Source organism: Petaurus breviceps, unplaced genomic scaffold (assembly GCF_028583685.1).
Source record: "Petaurus breviceps papuanus isolate PSGF00001 unplaced genomic scaffold, PetGlider_PUasm1.0 180, whole genome shotgun sequence".
In the NCBI taxonomy this organism is placed as follows: domain Eukaryota; kingdom Metazoa; phylum Chordata; class Mammalia; order Diprotodontia; family Petauridae; genus Petaurus; species Petaurus breviceps.
Genome location: NW_027185782.1, coordinates 3,030,180 through 3,055,588, shown reverse-complemented (window position 1 = coordinate 3,055,588; position 25,409 = coordinate 3,030,180). Strand labels below are relative to the sequence as shown.

Sequence of the window (25,409 nt, the reverse complement as noted above, 5' to 3'; positions counted from 1 at the left end):
CTAGCTAACAATCTCAGCCCCTCCAGAGCTTTCACCTCCTAGCTAACAATCTCAGCCCCTCCAGAGCTCTCACCTGCTAGCTAACAGACCTGTGATCTCATTGTTATGGGAAACTCCTAATCACGTAAATAGGCATTTTCTCTGCCATTTATACTCTGGGAGTTATCTAGAGCATTCCCAGGGGTGGGGAACCTTCCAGCCTCTAGGCTACCCATGGCTTTCTAGGTCCTTGGGTGTGGCCTTTGACTGAGTCCAAGTTTTACATAACAAATCCTTTTATTAAGGTTGGATTCAATCTAGGGATACTTGAGGACCTAGAGGGCCACCTGTGGCTGCAGGCTCTCCACCCCTGACTCAGACCATGCATAACTCCAAATCCAGCCCTCTTTTCTGTTAATTATGTTGTGTTAGTAAGACATGCTGGTGGAGATGTCCTATAGACACATAAAGATGTGGCCTTGTAGCTAGGAAGAGAGGTCAGGAATGAAGAGGAAGATTTAGATATATTTTTCATAAAAACAGTGTGTCCTAATGGCTAAAGAACTAGCCTTAAAGCCAGAAAGACCTGGGTTCAAGACCTGTCTCTTATATCTGCTAATTTCAGGATCCTGGGCTGGTCACTCAGTCTCTGATAGCCTCAGTGTCTATCCCCAGTACTCAGCACAGTGCCTAGCACATTGCAAGCATTAATAACACTTTGCTGACTCACTGACTCAGCTGTAAAATGGGGATCATAGCACATTCACCCACCCAAGATTATTGTGATGATCAAAAGAGATATTTGTAAAGCACTTAGTACAGTGCCTGGTGCATTAATAAATGTTTGTTCCCTTCCCCCTTTCCTTCTCTCTCCATAACAACCCTCCTTCACTCACTGCCAGACTAATCCTCCTGCATAAATTATCATGATGTCACCTTTTTTCTCCCTCTGAATCCCTTAACGGCTTCCTGGTTGCTTCCCCAGTAAAGTTCAGACTCCCCAGCCTGGCTTCCGGGGCCCTCCCACCATCTGGCACCAGCCTACTCTTCCAGCCTTCTCTTACAGCAGCATTCTAGCTAACCTGGGTTACACCTTGTGTCCCCTGCAACCTTTTCTGCCCTTGCTAATGTGATGCCTGATTCTTGGAGCCAGCCTGGTGGCCCCCTATCCAAACCCAACCTATTAAAAGCCTAACTCAAGCACAGGAAGCTTTCTTTGCACAGCTGTTAATGATCCCTCTTGTGAGACCTCACATGGTTTGCCCTCCTGATCATGTAAAATGTGATACAATGTTCTGTGTTTTTGTGTTTCTGCAAGCAGAAAGGGAAGAACCAAGTTTTGTGTAAACTTTGTATCTTTTCTCTAGCACTGAGGCAGCGCAGTGCTTCATGCACACACAGTAGGTACCTTAAAAGTCTCTGAATTGTATCAGCTCCAATTCAGAGTCACCAATCTACTGAGAAGACAGGCACTTTATGGGGTCTCTATACTCTTGGGTACAGTGGCATTGATGCCAGCCTGTAGCTGTCATTTTGGAAGGCTAGGGAAACCATAGAAGGAATGATTGCTTGTGATGATGGCCTTTTGCTGTTATAGACATCTCAGATATTGGCTCTGAACCCTCCCAAGCACCCCCATCCCACGTGCCCCCACCACCTCGTGGCAAGCGGCGGGTTTCTGATGCCAGCTGGACAGAGTCTCCTCCGTAAGTGCCAACACCACACCCTCTCATCTGTTTCTAATGTCGTGGAACTGTCTCTAGTACCCTCAATACAGTCAATAGTTGGGGAGTGGAGGGGTAATCTGTTTCTAGTAACCCCTATCTAATGACTGGTCTCTAGGGAAACATTAGCCCTGTTTCTCTCCACCTGTTACCAGGTGATAGAGTTTGAAATGTGGAAGAAAGTTCACAAAACACCACCATCCCCACTCCCCAAATATAAGAGAGCCAAAGAGGTTAGAAAGAAGCCTGGTTCAGAGGTTTTGGTGACAAGGTAGAGACTGAATGTTTGGAGATTTGAAAGTTAGCATTTGGTTTGACTGATCAGAAGCAGGGAAAGGGGCCACTCTGATGAGATTGTGGGTTAAGTTAGAGTGTGTAAGAGGAAGGGTTCTGGTGCATTTTGCTGGACAGTTTGGGACAGTGTTTCAGGATTTCTGGTGTGCTCCCCAAAAACTACATCTGTGTTCAGAGCAGGTGAATAAGTTTTGAGTTGTGGTTGTGGGGAGAGAGCAGGTGCTAGGAAGAGAAAGGGGCAGGGATCCCCAACCTGTGTAGCTGGTCAGACAGGTTGTGCCCTGGGCCCTTGTTCCCAGGCCCTGTGAAATGATATCAATATTTAGGGAGCTAAGATGACAAGGCTTGGCAGATATTAGAGCCACAGTGCAAGAATCTGTGTGTGAAGGGGTCTGTCTTATCTAGGGTCCTTTATCCTCATGAACAGAAGTAAACCCTGCTTAGAAACTCTGCGCCCTCTAGCAAGATGAGATAAATTCCTGTGTCTTTCCCTCCAGGTTGTGAAGGACCTTTGGTCCAACTATACCATCAAACCCTACACAAGGACTCAGAACAGGCAGAAAGCTAGAAGGAAAACCTTCTAGAAGGTTGGGGTACAGCGATTTCCAGGGGGAAAGGGATATTAGGGAAACAGTGAGGGGATAATTATTTCCTCATCAATCGAAATGATCTGTTCAGAGATCATCTCTCTGGGTCAGAGCTGGCATCAGTTTCTTCCATCCCTCCAACCCTCTTCTCCTCACACACCTAGGGTACTATTGAAGGTGACCCTAAACCATCTTAACTCTAGTCCTTTGTTTACCTCAGGGAGGAGTCAGTGGAACCAGGACCCACTCGGGAATCAGGTGAGTGAGAGGGCAGCTATGTGGTATTCATAGGGTTTACTCACTGGGCCTCAACCTGGCCCTATCTGGGAGAATTTGAAGTCCTTGGGCCCTAGTGGTCCTTGTCGGAGTAGAGAACAGCAGCTGTCTGGACATTCAGCCCTGTGGCCTGGTTTAAAAGAAATAAAATAAAGCCCTAGGAATTGCATTGCTCGGGACATTTCTGGAGATAATATGCAGCCTGAGCCAGGCCTGGGGGATTAGAGAAGACTAGGATGGGGGGAAAAGGGGGAAGAAGCATGGCATTCTGTGAAAGAAAGGGGAAACGGGTGACTGGAGGTAGAATGGACCGGAGGGACTGGTTCTTCCTTTAGGTACTCGGGACACCCTGAGAAAAAGCAGCTACGACATCTATCGGGTCCCCACTGACCAAAGAGAAGATGATGGGTAAGTGTTCCGGGCCTAGGGTCCCTGCTTTGTTACCACCCCATTGCACACACATATTCACAACCCTACACTGTTACTATTAGCCCAGCATAACAGAATTTGGGCCACCTATTAAGGCCAGGGAATCCATGTGTGAGTAGTCAAGGCCCTAAGAGACCCCATTGTCCACTCCCTTCATTTCACAAATGGAGGAACAGGCTTAGAAGGGAGAACGTAGATTGTTCCATCCAGTTCTAACATATCACACACACACACACACACACACACCTGTCCCAATCTAAGCCAAAGGAGCCTGTAGGATATAGAATGTGAGAGTCAAAGCATCAAGAAGAACTTGTCCAAACTCTCAGCCTTCTCTCAATTTTCAGATGAGAGAAAGGACTTAACTCAGGGTCACCCATAGAGTCAGTACTGGAGTGAGAACTAGAACCCAAGTGTCTTGACTCCCGATCCAAACCTCTTTTGAGTTTCTGGTCAGCATACATCTCAAATTTTTTACCTTCCCACCCTCACCCTTCACTTGGTACCAGGTATAGCCCAGACACTCGTGTGGTCTGCTTCACCAAGGGTACCAGCATCGGTCTCCGGCTAGCTGGGGGCAATGACGTCGGCATCTTCGTATCAGATGTACAGGGAGGGAGCCCAGCAGATGGACAAGGAATTCAGGAAGGAGACCAGATCCTACAGGTAATTGGGTTAGCTTGGGGCCAAGGGAGGATGGGGCAATCAGAAAATAAAAGAAAGCCTTGTCCATGAGAAAGGTCCTGTCCTTTCAGAACCTGGTGACAGTCTGGTAGAAGTTCTGTGTTGGACCAGACTAGAGAATGGTGCAAGATTACTTAGCATTCTTGGCCAAGGGTTTGGACTCTGTCAGTTCAGTTAATTTGATTTGGGGGGAATATAATGTCCCATCCCCATTTTTCCCTAGAGAGAACCAAACAGAAATAGAAATGTCATACTTGAAAGGCCCCTTAGGGGCTATCTATTACAACCCATCCCTGAACAAGAATCCACTCTACATACACACCCATCATGTCTTTCGTTTAAAGACTTCCTGTGAGTAGGGAACCCATTCCCTGCTGGAATCAGTTGGAAGCCATTCATTCCACTGTTCTAAGCATTAGGAAGTTGTTCTCAACATCAAGCCTACATCTGTCTCTAATTTCTACTCACAGCTACTAGTTCTGCCTTGTGGGGCAAGTAGAAGAAAAAAATATCTAATTCCTCTTTCATGTGGTAGTCCATCTAACACTTGAAGAAAACCATCATGTCCCCTCCTTCCCTCCTCAGCCCAACTCCTAGTCTAGTCTAGGCTTAACAAATTCCCATTCTCTTCAAATGACGCTCACATAGCATTAAGTAGATACCTCTAATCAAACTGGCACCCCCTGAATACTCTCCAGCTTACCCTTTCCCTTCCTCCAATGTGGTGCCCCAAATTGAACACAACCTTCCAGGGACTCCTGCAGAGTACACATTGGTATTGTCCTAGACATTATGCCTTTGTTAAAGCAGATTTTTTGACTCCCATTGCATACCATTGACTCACTGAGTGTGCAGACCCCAAATTTTTTTCAAATGAATTGCTGACTAGCCATGCCTTCCTCCATCTGGTAATTGTGATGTGGTTTTGTTTTGCACTTGATTTTTTATAAGGTTTGGTCTGTCAAGATCTTTTAGGGGCCTTGACTCTGTCATGTAAGATATTAATTAACTGGGGCAGCTAGGTGGTGCAGTGAATAGAGCACCAGCCCTGGAGTCAGGAGGACCTGAGTTTAAATCCAACCTCAGACACTTAACACTTAATAGCCATGTGACTTTGGGCAAGTCATGTAACCCCAACTTATCTGCCTTCCCCCCTCCAAAATGAAAAAAAGAGAAAGATGTTAATTAACCTACCTAGTTTTGTGCAATCTGCGAATGTGAAAAATTTTATCATCCATATCTTCAACCAAGTCATTAATAAAAATGTTAAGTAGCATAGGACCATGTAGAGATCCTGAAAACCTTCCAAATGAACATGGAACCATCAAAGCCTACTCTTTGGGTCTTTTTACTCAGCTGGTTCCTAATCAAATTTTATGGTTTCCAGGCAACAGATCTCCATCTTTTCTTCAAGCATAGGATGAGAGACTTTTTCAGATGCTTTGCCAAAAATCTAAACATCCTAGCATTCTCCTGGTTAAGTGGTCTAGTAACCTACCTAAAATCTTATCTTCTACAGGAAGCCTTTCCCAACCCTCCCTCCCTTAATTCTACTGCTCTCTCCCTCTTAATTATTTCCTATTTATCCTGTATATAGCTTATTTGCATATATTAATTTGCTCGTTGTCTCCCCCATTAGATTGTAAGCTTTTTTTTTTTGCTTTTTGGAGGGCAGTTGGGGTTAAGTGACTTGCCCAAGGTCACACAGCTAGTTTTTGTGTTAAGTGTCTGAGGTCGGATTTGAACTTAGGTCCTCCTGACTTCAGGGCTGGTGCTCTATATACTGCGCCACCTAGCCGCCCTGGGATTGTAAACTTCTTGAGGACAGGGATTGTCTTTTGCCTCATATCTCTAGCACTTGGCACAGTGCCTGGCACATATTAGTTGCTTGATAAATATGTATTGATTGGTCAGTCAGCCCTAACCAAAAACAGGAGGGAGGGTGGTCTGGCATAATTTGGTGCTGTTGAAGCTACACTGGTTTTTTGTCATTGTCACATGAACACTCGGTGTTCATGAATCAGCCTTTTAGAGGCAGCTAGGTGGTACAGTGGATAGAGCACTGGGTCTGGAGAGTTCAAACCTGGCCTCAGACACTTAGTAGCTGTGTGACCTTGGGCAAGTCACGGAACTTCTGTCGGCTTCACTTTATTCATCTGTATCATGAGGATAATAACAGCACCTATCTCCTAGGGTTATTGTGAGGATCTAATGAAATAATGTGTTGGGTGCTTAACAAATGTTTATTTCTTTTTAATATTACATTCAACAACTTAGCCAGGAGAATGAAGTCAAACTCACTGGCCTCCAGCTGGTCAATTCTGCATGACATTTGCCTTTCTCTGGTCCTGGGCTATCTTTCTTATTCTCCACAGTCTTTCAAGGTCTCTGACAGTGACTCAGAAATTATATCTAGCAGATCTTTTGGTGCCTTGAGATTCACCTGGGCCTGGTCACTTGCATACATCCAGGGCAGCTTAGTCTTCTCTTACTATCTTTCCACTTCTTTGGGACATCAGCTCTACCCTTCCTAACCAGAGATCATTCTCCTTGGCAGAGAAAATGGAAACAGCATGAGTGGGGAAGCTTCACCTTCACAAAGCCTTCCTTTATCATCCACCTGGAGTAGCAATCCTGTGTTTCTTTGACTCTCCTTCAGAGCACCTGGCCTCCCCATAATGGTCCCCCTCCCCATACAGCTTTAAAAAGATTATGGGCCACACTCTGGGATGTCCTTTAAGCCTTACAAAGTCATATCATTCTCTTTTTTCCCCCTCCCTCCCAAGCCCTGCCACTTCCAGGAATAATAATAATAACAGTAATAATAAACAACTCCTAGCATTTATATAGTGCTTTATGAATTGCACTTTACACACATCATCTCATTTGATAGTCACAAAACCCCTGGGAGGTAGGTGCTATTATGATTTTATATTTTACAGAGGAGAAAATTGAGACTGAGGGGCTAAGAGACTTTGCCCAGGGTCATACAATTCATGAGTGTCTGAGGCAGGATTTGAACTTGGGTCTTCCTAACTCCAAATCCAACACTTCATCTCTCCACTTTGGTCTTGCCAAGCCCACTCTGAGCTTGCCACCGTCTGCCTGCTAGCCCTAGAATTGTCATGGCCCTTTCCTCCTTACCCTCCTTCCCAACCCATTCCTACCCCACAGGTGAATGACCAGTCATTCCAGGGCCTGACCAGGGAGGAGGCTGTTCAGTACTTGCTGGAGCTGCCCCCAGGAGAGGAACTGGAGCTGCTTACTCAGCGCAAGCAAGATAGTAAGCGAGGTTGGAGTGGTGGGCCATCCTGCCTATGGGAAGCCTGAAGACATCTCAGTGGAAGCAGAGGCAAAGGGCAGGGAACCAGGGGGGGCTAGGTGGCACAGTGAATAAAGCACCAATCCTGGAGTCAGGAGGATCTGAGTTCAAATTTGGCCTCAGACACTTAACACTTACTACCCATGTGACCCTGGGCAAGTCACTTAACCCCAATTTCCCTGCCTTCCCCCCTTCAAAAAAAAAAAGGCAGGGAATCCCTTCAACCAAAACCCTCATGGGGTGTGCTAAACCTAAAAGCAGACTGAGAGACCATGTGCCATGGCCATCTCACCCTTAGACTTCCCCTATGATCAGCTGAAGGAGTAGAAGATAGGGATTTTGGCACTGCCTCTACCATAATGGGGAGCCCAGGCACTCTGGACTCAGCCCCATGAGCCCCCAAGAACAGGGCCCTGGCTTCTTCAGCCCTCTCCTGGTTCTCCCTCTTGACCCTGATACATGAATCAGTTTCTAGGAGAGGGGAGAAAGGTTGTGTGTCCACACCCACTCAAGTCTAGAAAAAGGGCCAGATGGCAAAAGGAAACCAAGGCTCCAGCACAGTCTGAGTCAGTACATAAGGAGATGTTGGGTCACTCCTCCTCTTGGTTACTTTATGCATAGTTTCCCCTCTAGTGAGATAACACATGTAAAGTGTTTACAAACCTTAAGGCACTCTATAAATGCTAGCCATCTAACATTTCTTTCAAACCTTAAGTCTTTAGGAAGATGGTCAAGTCAAGAGTGGGTGACTCTTTCTATATCCGTACCCATTTTGAGCTGGAGCCAAATCCACCTATGGGCCTGGGCTTTACCCGAGGGGATGTCTTCCATGTTTTGGACACACTGTACCCCGAGCAGGGAAGGAGTGGCAGCTGGCTGGCGGTTCGTATGGGCCGGGACCTGACGGAGCAAGATCGGGGCATTATTCCCAACCAAAGCAGGTAAGACCCTGTGTAGGTAGGGACTGTGTTAGACACCAGTGGTCAAATAGGAAGACCCAAAATTAGGACAAGAGGGCCCATGGGAGAGGTCAAGAGTCTGAGGAGGAAGGAAAGAAGCATCTAAGCAGGGAGACTACCTTGTCCTTTACCAGGGTTTGGGGGAGGAAGAGAACTTGCCTGCCTCCTGCTCCCATGTGGTACTCTCAGGTCTGTGTTAGGGACAGGACTTTAGCCATGGGCAGTAACTAAATGAAGAATCACAGACTTGGCCTCTGGGGATCCTGATGAAGCCTTTGATGACCTGACTAACCCCTTCCTTTTATCTCACAGGGCTGAGCAGTTGGCATCGCTAGAGGCTGCCCAGCGGGCTGTGGGCTCAGGGCCTTTCTCTTCCTCAGCTACCACAGGGGCCCGAGCTGAGTTCTGGAAGCTTCGGGGCCTTCGGAAAGGTGTCAAGAAGTATATGCGCCAAAGCCGTGAGGACTTGTCAGCCCTGACAAAGCAGGGCAACTATCCACCCTATGAACGGGTAGTGCTGAGAGAAGGTTAGTTCCAGAATGGACCAAAAAAAAAAAGAAAAGGGAAGGGAGAACACTGGGGCGGGTGGGGTCCAGAACATTTAATTATCTCTTGAAATCGAGCAGTAGAACACCTAAATATATGCTGTGTTGAGGAGCAGCTGGGGAGCCTTGAATCAGAACTAGGGGTAAGAGGAGGACTGAGAAAAAATGAGTTGTATCTACTGATTCCTTGCTTGTTCTGTCCCAGCCAGCTTCAAACGCCCTGTGGTTATCATGGGCCCTGTGGCTGACGTTGCCATGCAAAAGCTATGTTCTGAGCTGCCTGACCAGTTTGAAGTTGCAGGTGAGGTACCTGGGCCCACATACCACATGTGTTCACCAACTGTTCTACCCTCAACTGAAGGAAGCCACAAAAGGATTTGGAGGTTAGGCTGGTTAGTGAGATGGTAAGGATTTCAAGGATGAGAGAAGATTTAGAGTGGTCCTGTCATGTGCTGGGGTCAGGAAGGAGCCTGATCTATCTTGAGTTTCAGGAGTGAGATTGAAATGAAGCTGGAGGAAGGAACTGAAGACAGGTCATGTATCTGAAGACCTAGGATTTAATATTGAGCACTAAGGAGCTATTGAAGGTTCTATCTAGGCGCTGTAAAGGATAAGAAATCCTAATAATCACATATTTTCAAGAGTTTCCCAACACCTGGGTTCTTAGAATCCCGGGAGAGTCCTTCTTAATCTCGGGCTGACATAAGCAACTGGTACACAGAGGGAGGGGGAGGAAATGATTGCCACCCTTCCCAACTCTTACAGAAATAACTGCCTTCATCCCTACAGAGAGTGTAACAAGAACTGAGGGCCCCTCAAAGGTTGTCAAGCTGGACACAGTGCGGGTGATTGCTGAGAAGGTGAGTCCGAGTATAGGGCGATGAAGAACAGAAAGGGAAAAAGAGAAGGGGATGAACCTTGAGATATAGGGTATAGAATATCAGTTGTGAAGGGCATTAGAGCATACAGTGTTGGCACCAGGATAGATCTGTGGACAGAATAGACTTTAGAAGGTATAATGAAGGCCATCTGGTCCGACCTCCCCATTTTACAGAGCACAGGGAAGTCAGGGTCTCTTGACAGGGTCAGGGCCCAAGCTTGGGCTTCTTCTGCCTTCCATCTTTCTCCCTGACCCAGAACAAGCATACTCTGCTGGATGTGACGCCCTCTGCCGTGGAGCGCCTCAACTATGTGCAGTACTACCCCATAGTGGTGTTCTGTGCCCCTGAAAGCCGGGCAGGGGTCAAGTCCCTGCGCCAGTGGTTGGCACCAACCTCCAGGAAGAGTTCTCGCCGCCTCTATGCCCAAGCCACCAAGTTGAAGAAGTACCACAGCCATCTATTCACAGGTTAGACCAAGCTGGTTGGCTCAGTGGAGAGTATCAGACTTGGAGTAAGGAAGACTTATATTCAAATCCTCCTCCGATACTTAGCTTTGTGACAAGTGACTCGACCTGTCTGCCTTGGTTTCCTCATCTGCAAAATGGTTCTGACAATAGCAACCGCCTCAGAGTCGTGATGATCAAATGAGATAACAAATGACTGTTAGGTGAAGGAAATGGGATATGACATAAACAGAACTTGGGACAGGGGAGGAAGACTTGTTTGCCATTTGTGCTTTGGACAGAGGTTCACAGGGGGTGAAGGGAGGGAGGTAGAGGAGGGCTGCTCTATAGAAAAAGAAAAGTAGCCCTAGACTGGAAACCAGGAGACCCTGGGTCTACTTCTGGCTCTGCAACTGACATTTCCCTCTCTGGGCTTGTTTCCCTACCTATAAAAAGAGCATGATAGTACTTGGCATAGGATCACAGGTTATTAAAAATGAAGGACCTTAGCCCAATACCCTTATCATACAGGTAAGAAAACTGAGGGCCCAGGAAATGAAGTGACTTGCCTAGCTTCCCTATCTAATATGAAGCCCTGATATGGAAATGCTAATAAAGAATCCAGACCCAAGTCTTAGGGCCTCATGAAGATTAAATTACAAATTTCATGAGATGTAGGTGTTAAGGTAGAGGACTCATCATTAATTTTTGTATGTCAGAGAACTTCTAACTGACTGATCCCTATGGATTTGTCACTGAAAGAGGATTATTCCTCTTACCTCCAATATTCCCCCTCTTCAGCTACCATTCAACTTCAGGGGAACAACAATGCCTGGTACCAGGAGCTCAAAGATATCATCAAGACCCAGCAATCCCGACCCATCTGGACAGCTGAAGACCAGGTAAACCTACTTAGCAAGAGTCTGCCCTTTTTCCATGCCTTAAGAGTCTAGGAAGGGAAAGAAGATGACTTTTGTATGATGATAGCAAGTAGTGGCAGTGATGATCCCAACTCCACCAATGTCAGCTCTAGGCTACCCTAGAAAGGGTGGGCTATGTTGAATTACCACACCCTCTTAACCAGTCTCCCCCATAACATGAATTTATGGGAAGACTGGCATATCTTCTTTGCTAAGTAATTAGCATGACGAATTAATGGGAAAAAGCTAGAGACTTGCCGATCCTATAGCTGAGCCCAATATTAGGAATCACCAGGGACATCTGTTTCCTGGATTGTACCAGTTTCTGCTGATAGGGGTTCCCAAGGCTAGCCTATTTGTGTCCATCTCCTATATCATGTCCTCCCTCCACAGCTGGACAATGCAGCCGAGGAGAGCCTGGACCTTCCGCACCAGGACTTCGGGGGAAGCAGTGCCTATCTCAGCTGTGACAGCCGTGTCAACAGTGACTACGAGGAGACAGATGGAGAGGGTGGCTTTTACACAGACAATGACATGGATGAGGAGCCCGCAGAGCCAGCCTTGGCTCGTTCATCAGAACCAGTAGAAGCAGATGAGGTAGAGAATCTGAGGGAAGAGGCACTACCAGCCTGGACATACCCAAGAGCCCAGGTAAGTCAATGCTCCTTCCACCCCAAGAAGGAAGGAGGGGGTCTTTGCCAGAACCCCTTAGGTATGGGGACAATGCTTGAGCAGAATATTACCATTTATACCTAACAAAGACAATACAATTTTCTTTATCTCGGGTTGTAAAAAAAAAAAAGGTCAAGAGGTAGGGGTGATGTTTCTCCACAAAGGTCAGGCTCTCTTCTCTCACTGTCCCTCTTTCCACATCTGTCTTGTCTCTCCCTTTCTCCTTGTACATATATCCTTGGACAAGCTACTACTTATCCTTACTGGATATTTCCAAGATCCCTCCAACTCTGTCTCTATCTCCCTTCCTCTCTGACCCTCTTCTCCCTTCTTTTGCTCTTTAGTCAAAGAAGGTCTGGTGTTTGTATTTCTTAATTGATTTTGATGGTGCTTAGTCCGAACTCTAAAAGCAGACAAGGGGGAATGTCTTCTCTTTTTACCCTCCCTTCAAAATTAAATTAAATTCTTACTTACAAAGTTATTTCAGGGCTCTTCTCTTTCCCTGCTTTATGAAGGGCAGAGTTCTCTGTTTAAAGGTCATGTCTCTTCATGCTTCAAAACAACCTCCTCTTAGATGACCAAGCCCCTTTTGCATTGACAGGTTTTCTTTGCATTTATTTGTCAGCAACTTGTGTTGGGGGAGGGGTTATCCTGCCTTCCACATTTCCTACAACTTAACTTCCCCTGCAAATTTGCTGTCTTGCCCCATTAACCTTGAGTGATTTTCTACAGGCCAGGGATCCACCTGCTCAGGACCAGTGGAGACAAGATAGCATGAGGTGAGACTATTTTTTGCAATGGGCAGAAGGGAGGGGAACAGTCCGTGTTGAGGGCCCTCTGGGGAATATATTGCTATCAGGGCAGGGTGAATTTAAGGCTGAAATGGGACATCTCTTTCTAAAGGTGAGAAAGTGATCTGCTGAAAGGTACAAAGGTCATGAGTAGCATTGGTACTCCAAATCCAAGTGTTCTTTCCATTCCATCATAATGGTGTCTCCCCACTGGTATGCAGAAGAAATGGGAATTTCCAGACAGCTTCCTCTTTAGAATCTTATAGCTTAGAGATTTTAGACCCAAAGAGGAACTGTTTATGGTCACATAATCACCAGTGTATTTCTTGCTCTCCCCAGAACCTATGAGAGGGAAGCCTTGAGAAAAAAATTCACCCGAGCCCGGAACTATGAATCAGATGAGGATGATGGCTACGACTGGGGCCCTGCCACTGACCTGTGACCATGGGGGCTGTTGACCAATCCAACACCAAGGTCTCCTCAGGGAATCCACCTACCCGCCTTAGTCCAGCAGCCTAAAGGAAGGGGATTCACTCTGGCTTCTACCTCCTCATTTGGGACAGCCATTTCCAGACCTGCCTATTCCTAATAAAGTTGGATTTTGAAGACAGTTCATCCCATTCCATCCCCTACACCCCCATCTCTGGGCTTCGTTGTCAGTGTCACAAAACATCCCCATGAGCCCCCTCCAGTATAGCCCTACCCCCAGCTGTCCCAGTAGAACAATGTGTTCCTACTCTCTCTGGACCCAGAACCTGGACTGGACCACAGATCATTGAGCAAAACTCTTAGTTTTATGAGTGGAGAAACTTAAGGGCAATTCAGCTTGTGTCAGTGTCTGGACTTACCATTCTGGGTTGTTAGCTTAGAACAAGGGTTTTTAAAGAAACCTGGGTGCCTGTGAACTTTTTTAAAAAATAATTGGATAACTGTACTTCAATAGAATTGGTTTCCTTTGTAATCCTATGTCTTTTGTCTATGTTCATTTAAAAATATGATTCTGAGGAGTGCATTGGCTTCACCAGACTGTCAAAAGTGTGTGGAATGGAGGAAAGTATCAAAGAATGATCTGTATGCTACAACCCCTCTATGATGGGTCTCAAATGCCCAGTATATGTATATATACTGTGTTATGAGCTTGAAGTTATTTAAAATCTCTGTTTCCACATCTATAAAATGAAGGAGTTAAAAGATCTTCTGAAGTCCCTCTAAGCTTATAAAAGCTTCACCCCTACCCTGGCTTGTGGTTAGTATCAGGGGACTGGCCCCTCCTTGCTCCAAATCCATTTAGGCCAGGACTAGTTCAAGAGGCAGAGCCTCTGTGCCTTCCATCTTGCCCACATCCCCAGGGTCCCACCATGACAAGGAACTCACAACCTCACTCCAAACCCAATGCCTTGTCCACTACTGCACTCTGGCTCTTTTCACTACTCAGTTTAATCTTCACCGGCTAAAATGTGATAGGTTAAAAAAAAAACCCCTATGAGTGACAGCTATTTCTGTGGCCCCTCCCCCCACCCTGTTCAGAAAGGGGGCATATATCTCTTTGGTGGGTAGAAGGAGGTAGGCAAACTGAGCCCAGGCCAGATAAGGAGAGGTCCCTGGTGCCCAGGATTGTAGCAGCTCCAGCCCAAGGTGGCACACAAGAGCATAAGGCACCAACATTGGGCAAAGCCTAGGAGAGAGAAGTCTTGGCCAAGAGGATTCCCAGTTGAGGCAAGATTTGGGGATCATTTCTTCTGAGTCTGAGAGTACGGATGCCGGAGTAATCATTCTGGGGGGCCAAGCTGGGCCCCCCTCCCAGGTCACAGATAGATGGGCTGCTCCTGGCCAGTGAGGAGGCGGTAGGTAGAGGCTGGCATCATCTTAATATGGACCTGGTAGGACAGAGGAGGCTCCAAGTTCAGGTGCATATAACAATAAAGAAAAACTCACTCCACCCAGCTTTAATCTGGAGGCCTGGGAGAGAAACGGGGAACACTGAGAAAAGTGCCTACCTCATTGTGGGCCTCAGTAAGCAGCTGAATGATCCTTTCATGAGGTGTGGCCACCACACTCTGCCCATTGATCTCGATGATTCGGTGTCCAACGCGGACTCCTCCACGCTCTGCAATGCCTCCACGCATCAAGCTGCAGATCTGAGGGATGAAACCAGGGCAAGGCTGTTATGAGACCCTAACCAGAGGCCAAGATCCAGATCCCTTCCCAGTTAGCATTCCTATATCCTCTAAGGTCCCAGAGGAGAGGGCCAATCCTCCACTGAACCCAGGGCCCAGGATACCTGCAAACTCCCAGGACACAGAGGTAAAGCCATCTGCCTATCTTCACTGACTCCCACCAGTACACTTGTTTCTATCCAGAAGACAGAGTGAGCCTCCCAATCTGCCCTGGTCCTCCCAGGACCTTTCTCAAACACCCACCTCCTCACAGCACAAGCAATCCTGGCCCTTATCCCCTGAACTCACAATGCCATTTTCCACACAGAAGCCCAGCTGCTCACGAGCATGAGGTCGACGGATGATGGCCGTGGTGACAGGTGGACAGTGTACAATACTCAGTGTTACTGAAGTCTGGGACTTTAGTTCCTATTGAGGAGAAGGGCAGGGACCAGGATTAGACACTAAGAGCAGGATGGAGGAAGAAGGGGGAAGAGACCTAGATACTAAGAGACTTGGTTTCTAATCTTGGCTTTACCATGTGATGTTGGGTTTAGTCACCTCCTCTCTTGGGGCTTTACCATCTGAAAAATGGGGGAATTGGTCTAAATAATTTCTAAGATCTTTGCCAGCCCTCAGCCCAATGGGACATGGACTCAATGATCAACTTCTATACACTACTCTTGATTCAAAGTCTAAAGCAATCCTCCTAAAGGACACTTACTCGGACTATCGCCTGGCATGAGGCCAGGGGCAGCCCCACCAGGCTGGTACCATTGACCGCGGTGAGCCGGTCCCCAATACTCAACAGCCCCGAGCGCTCTGCTGGACCACCATGCAGCAGGTTGGCGATGACAGCTGTGGGCAATAGCGAACCCCAGCCAGATTCTACCAGGGCCACACCCAGACATTCTCCCCGCTGTTTCTCAATACATACCTGTCAGGAGGGAAGAGAAGGTGTCAGGCACAGAGCCATACATCCCTCCCTCCCCACTGGGGAACAGATGGGATTAGAGACCAGGAGGGACAAGAGACTGAAAGAGCTTAGGAGAGGAGAAAAGGCCTTTCCTTCTGCATTTAACCCTTTATGACCTAAAAATCACTTTCTCATATACTTCTCCAACAATAATGCTACAGATCACAGATTTAGAGCTAGGAGAGACCTCAGATGCCTAGTCCAACCCCTTCATTTTACAGCCACATAAATCAAGGCCCAAAGCAGGTAATGGGCACGTCCTCGATCATAAAGGTGTCAAAAAGGAGTCCAGATTTGAAAACACATCCTCCGCCTCCAAATCCAGGGCTCTTCCCAACACACCATGCTGCCTTAAGGGGGAAAAGGAAATGAAATAGCCTTCCAGAAGCAGCTTTATGGTACAATGGACAGAGCATTGGATTTAGTCTCAGAAGGTCCTAGAGTGAATCCCAGCTCTGCCCATTTTGAGCTGTGTAGCCTTGGGTAAGTTGCTTTAGTTTCCTCATCTGTAAAATGGAGATATTAATACTTGGGACAGTGGGGGATGGACAGAACACATTTTTGTAATTTACATAGCAGTAAAGTGCTACATAAATGTCACTATTGCTATTTAAAACTCTTCAGATCTTTAGGATGAATATAACCTTAGATTCTGGAACATAAACTGTCAGAGCTGAAAGAAAACTCAGACCCTAAATCATCCACTGCTTGAACTACGTAGGGCCTTTGAGATCATCCCGTCTAAGCCCTCTCCTCTTGTCCCTTATTCCACAGATAAAGCAACATGAAGTCCAGAAGGGTAGGGGCATCTCACTGCTTTCTCAAAATGGCCTGAGAGCAGCATGATGTACTGAGGGGTTTAAAGGTCAAGGAAGATGATTTCAGGAGCAGCAATAGGTCAGAGGGGACTGAGGAGGTCCAAGGACCTGAAAGGGAAGGGGACAATCTTGGGAGAGTGGGCTGTGGAGGAAAGGCGTTGGGCAAAGGGCAGCTTGGCTGGGGAGGAGGTGGTTTCACTTTCACTCACATCCCTACAGTTCTCCTGATTTGAGAAGTGGGCCAGGTCTCCATTGTGCAGGTCCCCCTCATTCAGTCTCCCAGAGTCTTGTCGGGCACTCAGCTGGCTAGGATCAATGCCGCTGGCCCGAAGGAACTGACCATAGGCCACACCAAAGGCCTGTCCAATGGCCTGGGCAATCAGTTGGGCCTGTGAAGCAGAGAGAGCACTAAGAGCCTGCCCATCTCCTTAAGCTTCCATCCCTTCCACTTCCACTGGACAGTCCCACTTGTCCATGCATCCTTGGAATCATCCCTCCTCCAAGACAGACTCCCCACTGGGGATAAGGACCTGGCCTGGGGCTTGAAGAGAAGTAAATGGTGCAAGGCCAGGGCCAGATGCCCTTCAAGGTCCCTGCTGTCCCACCCTAACCCTGTGGAACCCTGAGAAAAGCCTAGTGCCTGTCCCTGCCCTCCTCCACCAGGCATCTCACATCTGCTGAGTGGAAGACGTGGCAGATCATCTTGTAGAGACGTCGCTCCCTCGAGCCAGGCTGCCGCGTCAGGCGCCTTCGGGCCATCAGCACCACCACATTGCCAATGTCAGCAATATAGGAGATGGTCTGCAAGGAGTGATCCATCATAGCTTCCTGGCAGGGACAAAAGCAGAGAGAAGGGATTCAGAGCACAGTGTACTTACTGGGAAGATGTCTGTACTTTCCTGCAGGAAGCGTCAAGGGCAAGCTGGGTCAGACTAAGCCCTCCTTCAGAGTCCTGACAAGGACACTGGGTAGCTGTGGGATTGTGGGTCAAGTTCCTTCACCTCTAAGTCATTTATCCTCTGAGCTACAGCTTTGTCACCTTTTAATAACAATCACAGCTAGTATTTAGGTATCACTCTATGCTATCTTCTTCACCAACAATCAATGCATTCGCTTTTTGGGGCCTCCCAACACAACCCTGGGAGATAGGTGCTATTATTATCTGATTTTTACAGGTGAAGAAACAGAGGCAGACAGAGGTTGAAGGACACAGTCATTAAGTATCTGAAGCTAGATTTGTCCTCAGGTCTTCCTGACTCTAAGCCTAGGGCTGTTTCCACTGCTAGCTGCCTCAATCTAAAAAAAAAAAAAACACAGGATACTAACCATACCAGGCTGTTACAAGGAAAGGCCTTTGCAGACTTTCAACCACTATAGAAACAAGTTATGATGACCTCTTTTCCCATTTCTTCCTTTGATGCCCAGTCCAGCCCAGCCCAGCCCATCATTTTCAATCACTCCCTGTTCAAGAAACTACAATGGCTCCACAGTGCCCATAGAGCCGGATGTTCAAAGAGTAAGAAGTGGAAGGGACCTCAGGGAGCCTTCAGGTCCAGCTCCCTCTGACATACATTAGAGGCAGAGGGAAAAAAGCACTGGATCTGCATTACTGGAATCTCAGCTCTCCCACTTAGTACCTGTTTGACTTCAGGCAAGACATTTAACCTCCTAAGTCTCAGGTTCCTCATCTATAGAATGGGGGGGAGCGTAACGAATATGAGGGTGTGGACAGGGAAACTCCACTCTCATCAGGAAGGTGGTCCAGAGGGTTTAAGTGATTTGCCAGGCTTAAGTCCAAGCTTCTCCACCTGGCATTTGGAAGCCATCCATGACAGGGCTCCACTCTCCCTCTTGGCCCATCACCCCCCTTACACCCTCCCAATGCACCGGGCTCCTTGTCACACCCACACTATTTCTCCCTCCCTAATACCCCTGGGCCAGTACCTGAGAATCAGCTGTCAAGACTTTGATCCTCTTTGTGGAAATGAAGAGGTCAACCTCAGTCATGGGCTGGGTCTCTCCCTCAGGAGCCTGCAGGTAAGGACAGGAATGAGGGTCATATGCCTGAAGAGAACACGGAGCTCCTGGGGCAGGCTGGGCCAGACCAAGCTCTCCTTCATCCCAGCTGCCCTCCTTTCTTCTTGGGAGCCAGGCAGCCCTGGTTACAGCCACAGCCCAATCCTCTCCTCTCTCAATGGGCCCCAGAGGTCCCTGGTCTCTGACATACATTAGAGGCAGAGGGCAAAGACCACTGGATCTGCATTACTGGAATCCCAGCTCTCCCACTTACTACCTGCTCTACTTTTAGGCAAGACATTTAACCTCCCTAAGCTTCAGGTTCCTCATCTATAGAATGCGGGAGGGGAGGTGAAGAAAATGTCACTTGGGACAGGGTAACTTCACTCTCATCAGGCAATCATGGAGGGAAATAAAACCAAGTGATTCATTGAGTGATACCTGCCCTATTGTCTTAATTCAGTGGCAGTCATAATGAGATAAGGTCCCAGACTCCCTCCATGATCTTCCCCAAAGGTGTGTATGATTCTCAAGGCATGGAAGCCAGGGATGCAGGAACGAGGAGGTGAAGGCTAAGCTCTAGTTCCAGGCCTCAGTCCCTTATCTAGAGACCTCTGTCCCCAAGGGCAAAAGGAAATGGTGACAAACTCACCCTATCACATTCACATTTTCCTCTTCCCAGTTCTCTTTCCAGTCTTACCTTGATTCGGTCTACAGCCTCTTGAGCCTGGGCCATTCGGGCACTCGGTGATGGGTTCCGCTCTGAAACGAGCTGGGTGGAGCCCAGATACTTGGCTCCAAAAATGACTCCGTCCAGCAGGTCTTCTGGGTCACAGGGTCCTGCCACTAAGACACAGGAAAGACCGGGATAAGAGTCAAGTAGGTGAGTCCTTGTAGCCCTCACTTTTGGCTCCCAGCTCCCTCTCTGGAAGCCCCTGGGGTAGTCATATTGCCATGAACCTTAGATCCCAAACCTGTGGCCCCACTCCTCCAAAGTCTATAAGTAGAACCCATATCACCTATGACTCCAGATGTCAGTGAATAGTCTGACTCTCTCATTACTCTAGAAGCCCAAAATAGCTTGCAGTACTCAACTAGAGAATGGCGATGGGTTCTGGGAGCACAGATGGCCTCACTAAAGTCAATTTTGAGTGATCTAGAACTCCCAGTCTAGAACTCTCCATTCTCCTCCAGGTCTGCAGAGTACCTACCTACCTTCTAGCTTGGCCATCTCAGAAACAGAGATGGGAGTCCTTGTCCTTCCCCTTTGACATCCCCGTCAGATCCCAAATTGGCAGAATGGAGAAGGAAAAGGACACTTACCTTCTTGGAACGCAGGATAGGATGCTAAGTCTTCAGGGGTCTGGAAGGAAACACAAAAAAGGAATAAGTTTAGCAACATGATCTCCTGGTTTGACTCCTAGGTTTTCTGAGGGAGATGGGAAAATCACATTTACCTGGGTGGTGCCAGCATTAGGGGACAGCTCCTCAGAATGGGCCAGAGGAGTGGGTCCCAGCCAGGGCTCTGGAGAGCTACTAGAACTACACTCTCCATCCATAGACCCCTCCTCTGTCCTCTCAGTACAGTCCTTTGGGGGTTGGAGAAGGCAGGGGACGGGGTCTTGGGGGCGTTCGGGGCCTGGGGACTCTGTTTGGGTCAGAGGTGCTCCACCATCACTGCACAGGAGACTGAGTAGGTCTTCATGCCTGGCTTCAGATGACAAAAGTCCATGATTTTCTGGGGCCTCAGGAGTGGCCAAGCCACGGCCAGTGGCGATGTGGAGGGGACAGGGTTGTCCATCCTGGGAAGGTGCTTCTGGCAAGTCTGAAGGCAGGGCCTGGAACTGGTCCACCAGGTCCTGAAGTTCCTGTCCACTGGGGTCTTCATCCAAGTCCATCAGGTTCAGACTCCCCAAACCCTTGGGCCCTGTCCCTTCAAGGTCATTGGCTGAAGTTGCCTCAGGGACTGCTGGGTCCCAAGGGCAAGTAGGTCCTGAGGGAATAGCAACTGAGGGTGGAGAACCAAAAGAAGAGAGAAGAACAGTGGCCTCAGACTCCTCCAGGTCCATGGCTGGAGGCTCTAAGGAACACACATCAGAGTCCATGTTCTCACACTAGTATCTTCAAGGAGCTGGGTGAATTGAGTCCTGGGCTCTATGACCTTGCAAAAGTTAAGTCTCTGGGTCTCAGATGACCCATCTGTAAAATAAGAAGGCTGGATTAATAACCAAATGGCAAGTAACAGAAGGAATAATAAGGCAGCTAGATGGTGCAGTGGATAGAGTACTAGACTTGTAAGTCGGGAGTTCAAATCTAGCCTGAGACACTTCAGTGTATGACCCTGGGAAAATCCCTGCATCTCTGAAAGGGGGTTAATAACAGCACCTACCTCCCAGTGCCATCCTGAAGATCCAATGAAATGACATTTTATAAAGTGCTTTGCAAACTTTAAAGCACAACAGAAATGCCTAGCTAGCCAAGAGTAACTGGCATTCAGGAGGTTTGCAAAAGCCCCCATTTGAGGCTTGTAACATCCCAGGAAGCAGGTGATACAGTAGTATTATCATTATACCTATTCTGTTGTTGTTCAGTCGCGTCCGACTCTTTTGGTCACCCCCTTTGGTTTTTTCAGCAAAGACACTGGGAGTGGTTTGCCATTTCCTTTTCTAGCTCATTTTACAGACGAGGAAACTGAGGCAAGTAGGGTTAAGAGATTTGCCTCGGGTCACACAACTAGTAAGTGTCTGAAACCGAATCTGAACTCAGGTCTCCCTGAGTCCAGGGTTGGCACGCTATCCAGGTGCCCCAATTTTACAGATGAGGAAACTGAGGCTGAGCGGTTAAGGGCCTCTCTCGGGGTCAAGCTGCTACTAAGTATCAGAGGAGAGAACTGCAGTCACTCCTTTCCCGGCCTCCCCCCATCCCCATCCAATTTTCCCCTTCAATTTTCCCCGGCCTTTCCCCTCACGCTCCCACCTCCCTCCACAAGCCCAACCCCCTTCACTGCCCCCTCCCCTTTCCCTGACACCTCTGCCCTAATTTCCCAAACCTGATTAGGGTCGCAGGCCTGACTGGACCACATTCTGTCCCCACAATTACGCCCAAGCAGCGGCACGTTCCCGCGAGACTGGGGTTCCGGATGGGCTCCTGCTTTGGTCCCGAATCCAGTGCCCTGAGCTCCCCGCTGGGCCTTGACTCGGGGTCACCGCCGCTCCCAGCCTCGCCCGGGCCAGGCCAGGTCCCCACGCCACAATGCGCCGGCGCCACCCCAGGGGCTTGCTGGGAAATGTAGTTCCTGAGAAGATAAGGCGGCGTGGCTAGGTGGAGCTCTCCTGCCGGAATGTGTGGCAGAAAGTCAGGACGCACATAATATCCATTCGACTTTATACTGCGCGTTGAATCTGACAAAGCCCCTTACTTAACGTCACTCATCTTGCTTAAGTCTCCGGACTGATGACTATGGTATATGAATACTGTGGGTATTATTATGGTCCATTTTATGCCCATTTTGCAGATTAGTCTCTGGACTAAGGGTTATGGTATATGAAGGTATTATTATACCCTTTTTGCAGATAAAGAAACTAAGTTTCAGAGTGCCTCTTCGCAACTTTGAGCACCTCCAAAACAAAGGTTAGATATGGCTCATTTACGGTGTTTCAAAAATAGGGGTAACTTTTTGAAAAGATATTCACCATTGCTATCTGATGTAGGACAGCGATTCTTCCCACTTAAAATCCAGAGTTCTTTCCCCCACGCTACCCCAAGACCTACTGAAATATAGCTGCTGAGATGGAACTCGAACCCAGGTACCCTGACTACTAATTCCCTAATCACACCTGATGTTTTGGAACTTGTTAAGTACCGACCTTTTAAGTACTTTATTTTGTATTATAGTTATTCACCAAAAGGAGGGCTTGTGAAACTTGGGATAAAAGACAAAAACTACTTTTTATAGAATGAAGCCATTTTTCTACTGTCAAAAGTTTGTTCAAATGTCAGATGTTAATTGCCTCAATTCTGTGCCATATATTCACATTTTTATTCTTCAACAGCTAATAATTAAAATTTATACAGTACTTTTAAGATTTGCAAAGCGATTTACAAATATTTTCTCACATGATCCTAAGAACAACCTTGGTGGTTGCTGCTGTTTGTCTTTGGTTCTTGAAGAGGTCCATGACACCAGAGAGATGATGCCATGACGTGCAAGTGAATTGGATTTAAGTGAGGGAGGACTGTACAGAATCACCAGCCTTACTTTCTCCTCTGGAGCCGTCTAGGTCCGGTGGCCAGATATAGATCAGGATGCCTGGCCACTGCCCAGGATGCAGTGGGATACTTTGGACCTTTTAAAGCTAAAGTCTTTCACAAGTCTCACATCGACTGAGGCATAGCCTACTCAGCCATTTTGGACTGTTTAAGGGGTGAGCCAAGGAATGGTCATTTTAATTAAAAAGAAAAAAACTGGGAGGGGAAGACCCTCAGGGTTTCTGACCTAAAGAGAAACCATTACTTTTTACATTCACTCTGACTTATAGGGGCCCAAAAAATAACAAAGTGCGGCTTGACCTTGGACATATTGTTGGCCAATCAATGAAAGCCAGAGCGATTTGGGGTTTAAACAGTTTCAGAGACTGAGATTTACATTCCCTTTGGGCAGAGCGTCCAAATTTTTACTAAAGAGAAAACTGAGGAAGAGGGATAAGTGGCTAGCTCAGGGTTCAGTAAGTGTCGGAAGTTGGGTTTGAACAGTGCTCCATCCACTGGGTCACCTAACTGCCTCTACATACTTCCTCATACACAGATAATTTGAGTGGGTAGAAAGGGCAAGAGAAGACTGATTTTGATTTCGCCGGTGCAGGCAGCTCTAGGGGTAGAAACGACCCATCAGATCCAGCTCCTGCTTTTGACAAATTTAGAGGCTTTCCCCGGCACCAAGAACCTAAGGGAATTCCCCATTGTCACTTACCACGTCAGCCTGAGACAGGACTTAAATCTCGTGATTCTGACGTTCAGAGGCCAGCCCTCTGCTGGATAGCAGAAACAATACATGAAGTTTGGAGGAGAGCAAATATATGCTTGGCATATAACTGCTTAATAAAGGCTTTTCTTTCATGTGACGTTGGAGAGACGTAACAAAGTACTTAAAAGGTCAGTATTTAATTCAGCAGTCACTTAAGCTCCCGGGTCTGATTTTGCAGATCTGTAAAGAGATCTGGTTCTAAACTCTTGAGATCAAGAGGCAGAGAACGCATTCTAGGCAATAGGCGTAGCATGAATAAAAGTACGTATAACTGGAGAGTATAGTTTGGAATAGGTCAATATCCTTGGACAGGGGAGAAGGGGGGGGGGGGAATAATAAAGTTTGGAAGGTAGTGTAAGTTACCAAATGCTGGAAGGCCTTAAATGCCAAACAGGAATGTGAACTTAACTCGGTAGCTACAGAAGATTTCTGTCCGAGTCACAATTTTTTTTTTTAAATTGGAGGTTGGGCTACCTGACCTTGTGGCCCCTCCCAGCTTTGTAGCCTGGGAACTACTCAAGCTTCCTGGCAGGAACTACACTTCCCAAAATGCCCCGAGGCCACTTTAGTTCTGGGCACTCCCTGATGACGAATACAGTCAGCCTGACCTGAGGAAGTTATGGCCGCGCGCTTTGTCTTCAGAGTGCCCCGGAGCTGGAGGGGCTTTGGGGGATCCTCGCTAGGGGGTCCCGCCGTCCCTTGCAGCCTCTTTTTTAGGGGGTACGCTAAGAAGCCGGGTAAGTTGGCCTGGACTGGGCAATAACAGAGCTCGGGGACCAGCGTCGACTTTGCACCGACGCGGGCAGTGCACCGGGACCGGGCACGCTGAGGACACCGAGTCTGTCGGCTCAATGCGCAGGCGCTGGTTGTGGTCCCGGTTACCTCATTCTTCGCAATGCGCAGGTGCTCCTTGTGGACCTAGGGCTGTGGAAAGTGAATGAGGATGGGACTGGGCTCTGAGGAGACCCTTCCTTTGGTGGTATTTGACCACGCCCATGCCCCTTTTCCCCTAGTAGAGGCTTTGACTGTTAGTAGAGAAAGATGCATTTGGGGGTCATCTGACTTTAGGAAGGAGATTTACTAGTCGGTCATTTGAGATCATCTTTGTGAGGTGCTTAGCACAGTGCCTGGCACACTGTAGGTACTTAATAAATGCTTGTTCCCTCCCCTCAATCTGCAAGCATTTGTTAAGCTCCTGACTTTGTGATGCAAAGCAGGAGAGAAAGAAAAAAAGAAAGCTTCTATTTCTGTAACTGATCTTTGTAACTTGTTGGTACCCAGACTTTGAACCCCCTAAAGGGACTTTTAGGCCAATGATCTTATTTTACAAAAGAAGCTCATTTCAGGAAAAAGTGAAATGACCCACTCAGGGTCACACAACTAGTAAATAAAAGAGCTGGGATTCAAACTCAGATGTTCCAACTCCCAAGTCCATTGTTCTTTTGCGCCACTGTAAACCGAGTGGGGATACTCAGGCCAGACTTTATTGAATCATGTCAGAGCTGTTGTTGAGTTTTTCAGTTGTGTCCTACTCATCATGACTCCATTTGGGGTTTTCTTGGCAAAGATACTGTCATGGGTTTGCCATTTTCTTCTTCATTCATTTTACAGATGAGAAAACTGAGGCAAGCAGGGGTAAGTGACTTGCCCAGGGTCACACAGCTAGATGTGTCTGAGGCCAGATTTGAACTCAGATTGTTCTAGCTCCAGGATCGACTTGGTCTATTCACTTTGCCACTTAACTGCCCAATGTCATAGCTTCAAGGGGCCTATGGTAATATATAATAGAATAGAATAATAGAATATCCAAGTTGGAAGGAACCTTAGGACCTATCAGATAGTCAGAACTTGAAGTGGCCTTAGAGATCTTATGGTCCCATTTGCAGAAACCCAGAAAAGGCTAATGAGTCACCC

At 47.6% G+C, this 25,409-nt stretch overlaps 3 protein-coding genes across 4 annotated transcripts in view; 2 read left to right on the top strand and 1 right to left on the bottom strand.

The window, feature by feature from the left end:
* TJP3 (tight junction protein 3) overlaps positions 1-13,467 on the top strand; it is a 52,837-nt gene extending 39,370 nt beyond the window's left edge. For both annotated transcript variants that reach the window (XM_069086844.1, XM_069086843.1), the window contains exons 8-21: positions 1,577-1,685; positions 2,805-2,842; positions 3,196-3,268; positions 3,799-3,955; positions 7,148-7,256; positions 8,011-8,236; positions 8,567-8,781; positions 9,005-9,100; positions 9,589-9,659; positions 9,937-10,147; positions 10,925-11,025; positions 11,437-11,694; positions 12,448-12,494; positions 12,846-13,467. In XM_069086844.1, the coding sequence (XP_068942945.1) occupies positions 1,577-1,685; positions 2,805-2,842; positions 3,196-3,268; positions 3,799-3,955; positions 7,148-7,256; positions 8,011-8,236; positions 8,567-8,781; positions 9,005-9,100; positions 9,589-9,659; positions 9,937-10,147; positions 10,925-11,025; positions 11,437-11,694; positions 12,448-12,494; positions 12,846-12,948 (1,814 nt within the window). In that variant the 3' untranslated portion in view covers positions 12,949-13,467. The remainder of the gene's footprint in view (positions 1-1,576; positions 1,686-2,804; positions 2,843-3,195; positions 3,269-3,798; positions 3,956-7,147; positions 7,257-8,010; positions 8,237-8,566; positions 8,782-9,004; positions 9,101-9,588; positions 9,660-9,936; positions 10,148-10,924; positions 11,026-11,436; positions 11,695-12,447; positions 12,495-12,845) is intronic.
* A 575-nt stretch (positions 13,468-14,042) lies between these two features.
* On the bottom strand, positions 14,043-21,760 carry APBA3 (amyloid beta precursor protein binding family A member 3). The gene is made up of 11 exons (XM_069086845.1): positions 21,522-21,760; positions 19,930-20,671; positions 19,796-19,835; positions 19,173-19,318; positions 18,401-18,487; positions 17,129-17,284; positions 16,666-16,845; positions 15,387-15,599; positions 14,972-15,091; positions 14,504-14,644; positions 14,043-14,383 (listed from the first exon to the last, which is right to left on the bottom strand). Exons 2-11 carry the CDS (start codon positions 20,575-20,577, stop codon positions 14,312-14,314), a joined length of 1,803 nt encoding a protein of 600 aa, XP_068942946.1. The 5' UTR covers positions 20,578-20,671; positions 21,522-21,760; the 3' UTR covers positions 14,043-14,311.
* Positions 21,761-24,058: 2,298 nt separating this feature from the next.
* MRPL54 (mitochondrial ribosomal protein L54) overlaps positions 24,059-25,409 on the top strand; it is a 4,425-nt gene continuing 3,074 nt past the window's right edge. The window contains exon 1 of the mRNA XM_069086842.1: positions 24,059-24,232. Within this exon, the coding sequence (XP_068942943.1) occupies positions 24,115-24,232 (118 nt within the window). The 5' untranslated portion in view covers positions 24,059-24,114. The remainder of the gene's footprint in view (positions 24,233-25,409) is intronic.

What these genes read in the sequence shown, in the direction of transcription:
- APBA3 (XM_069086845.1), bottom strand. Translation starts at nt 20,577, where the DNA reads ATGGACTCTGATGTGTGTTCCTTAGAGCCTCCAGCCATGGACCTGGAG. An exon ending in TCTTGACAGCTGATTCTCAG is followed by an intron (nt 17,285 to 18,400) that starts GTACTGGCCCAG and finishes TGTCCCTGCCAG; the next exon opens with GAAGCTATGATGGATCACTC. An exon ending in ACGTCTTCCACTCAGCAGAT is followed by an intron (nt 16,846 to 17,128) that starts GTGAGATGCCTG and finishes TCTGCTTCACAG; the next exon opens with GCCCAACTGATTGCCCAGGC.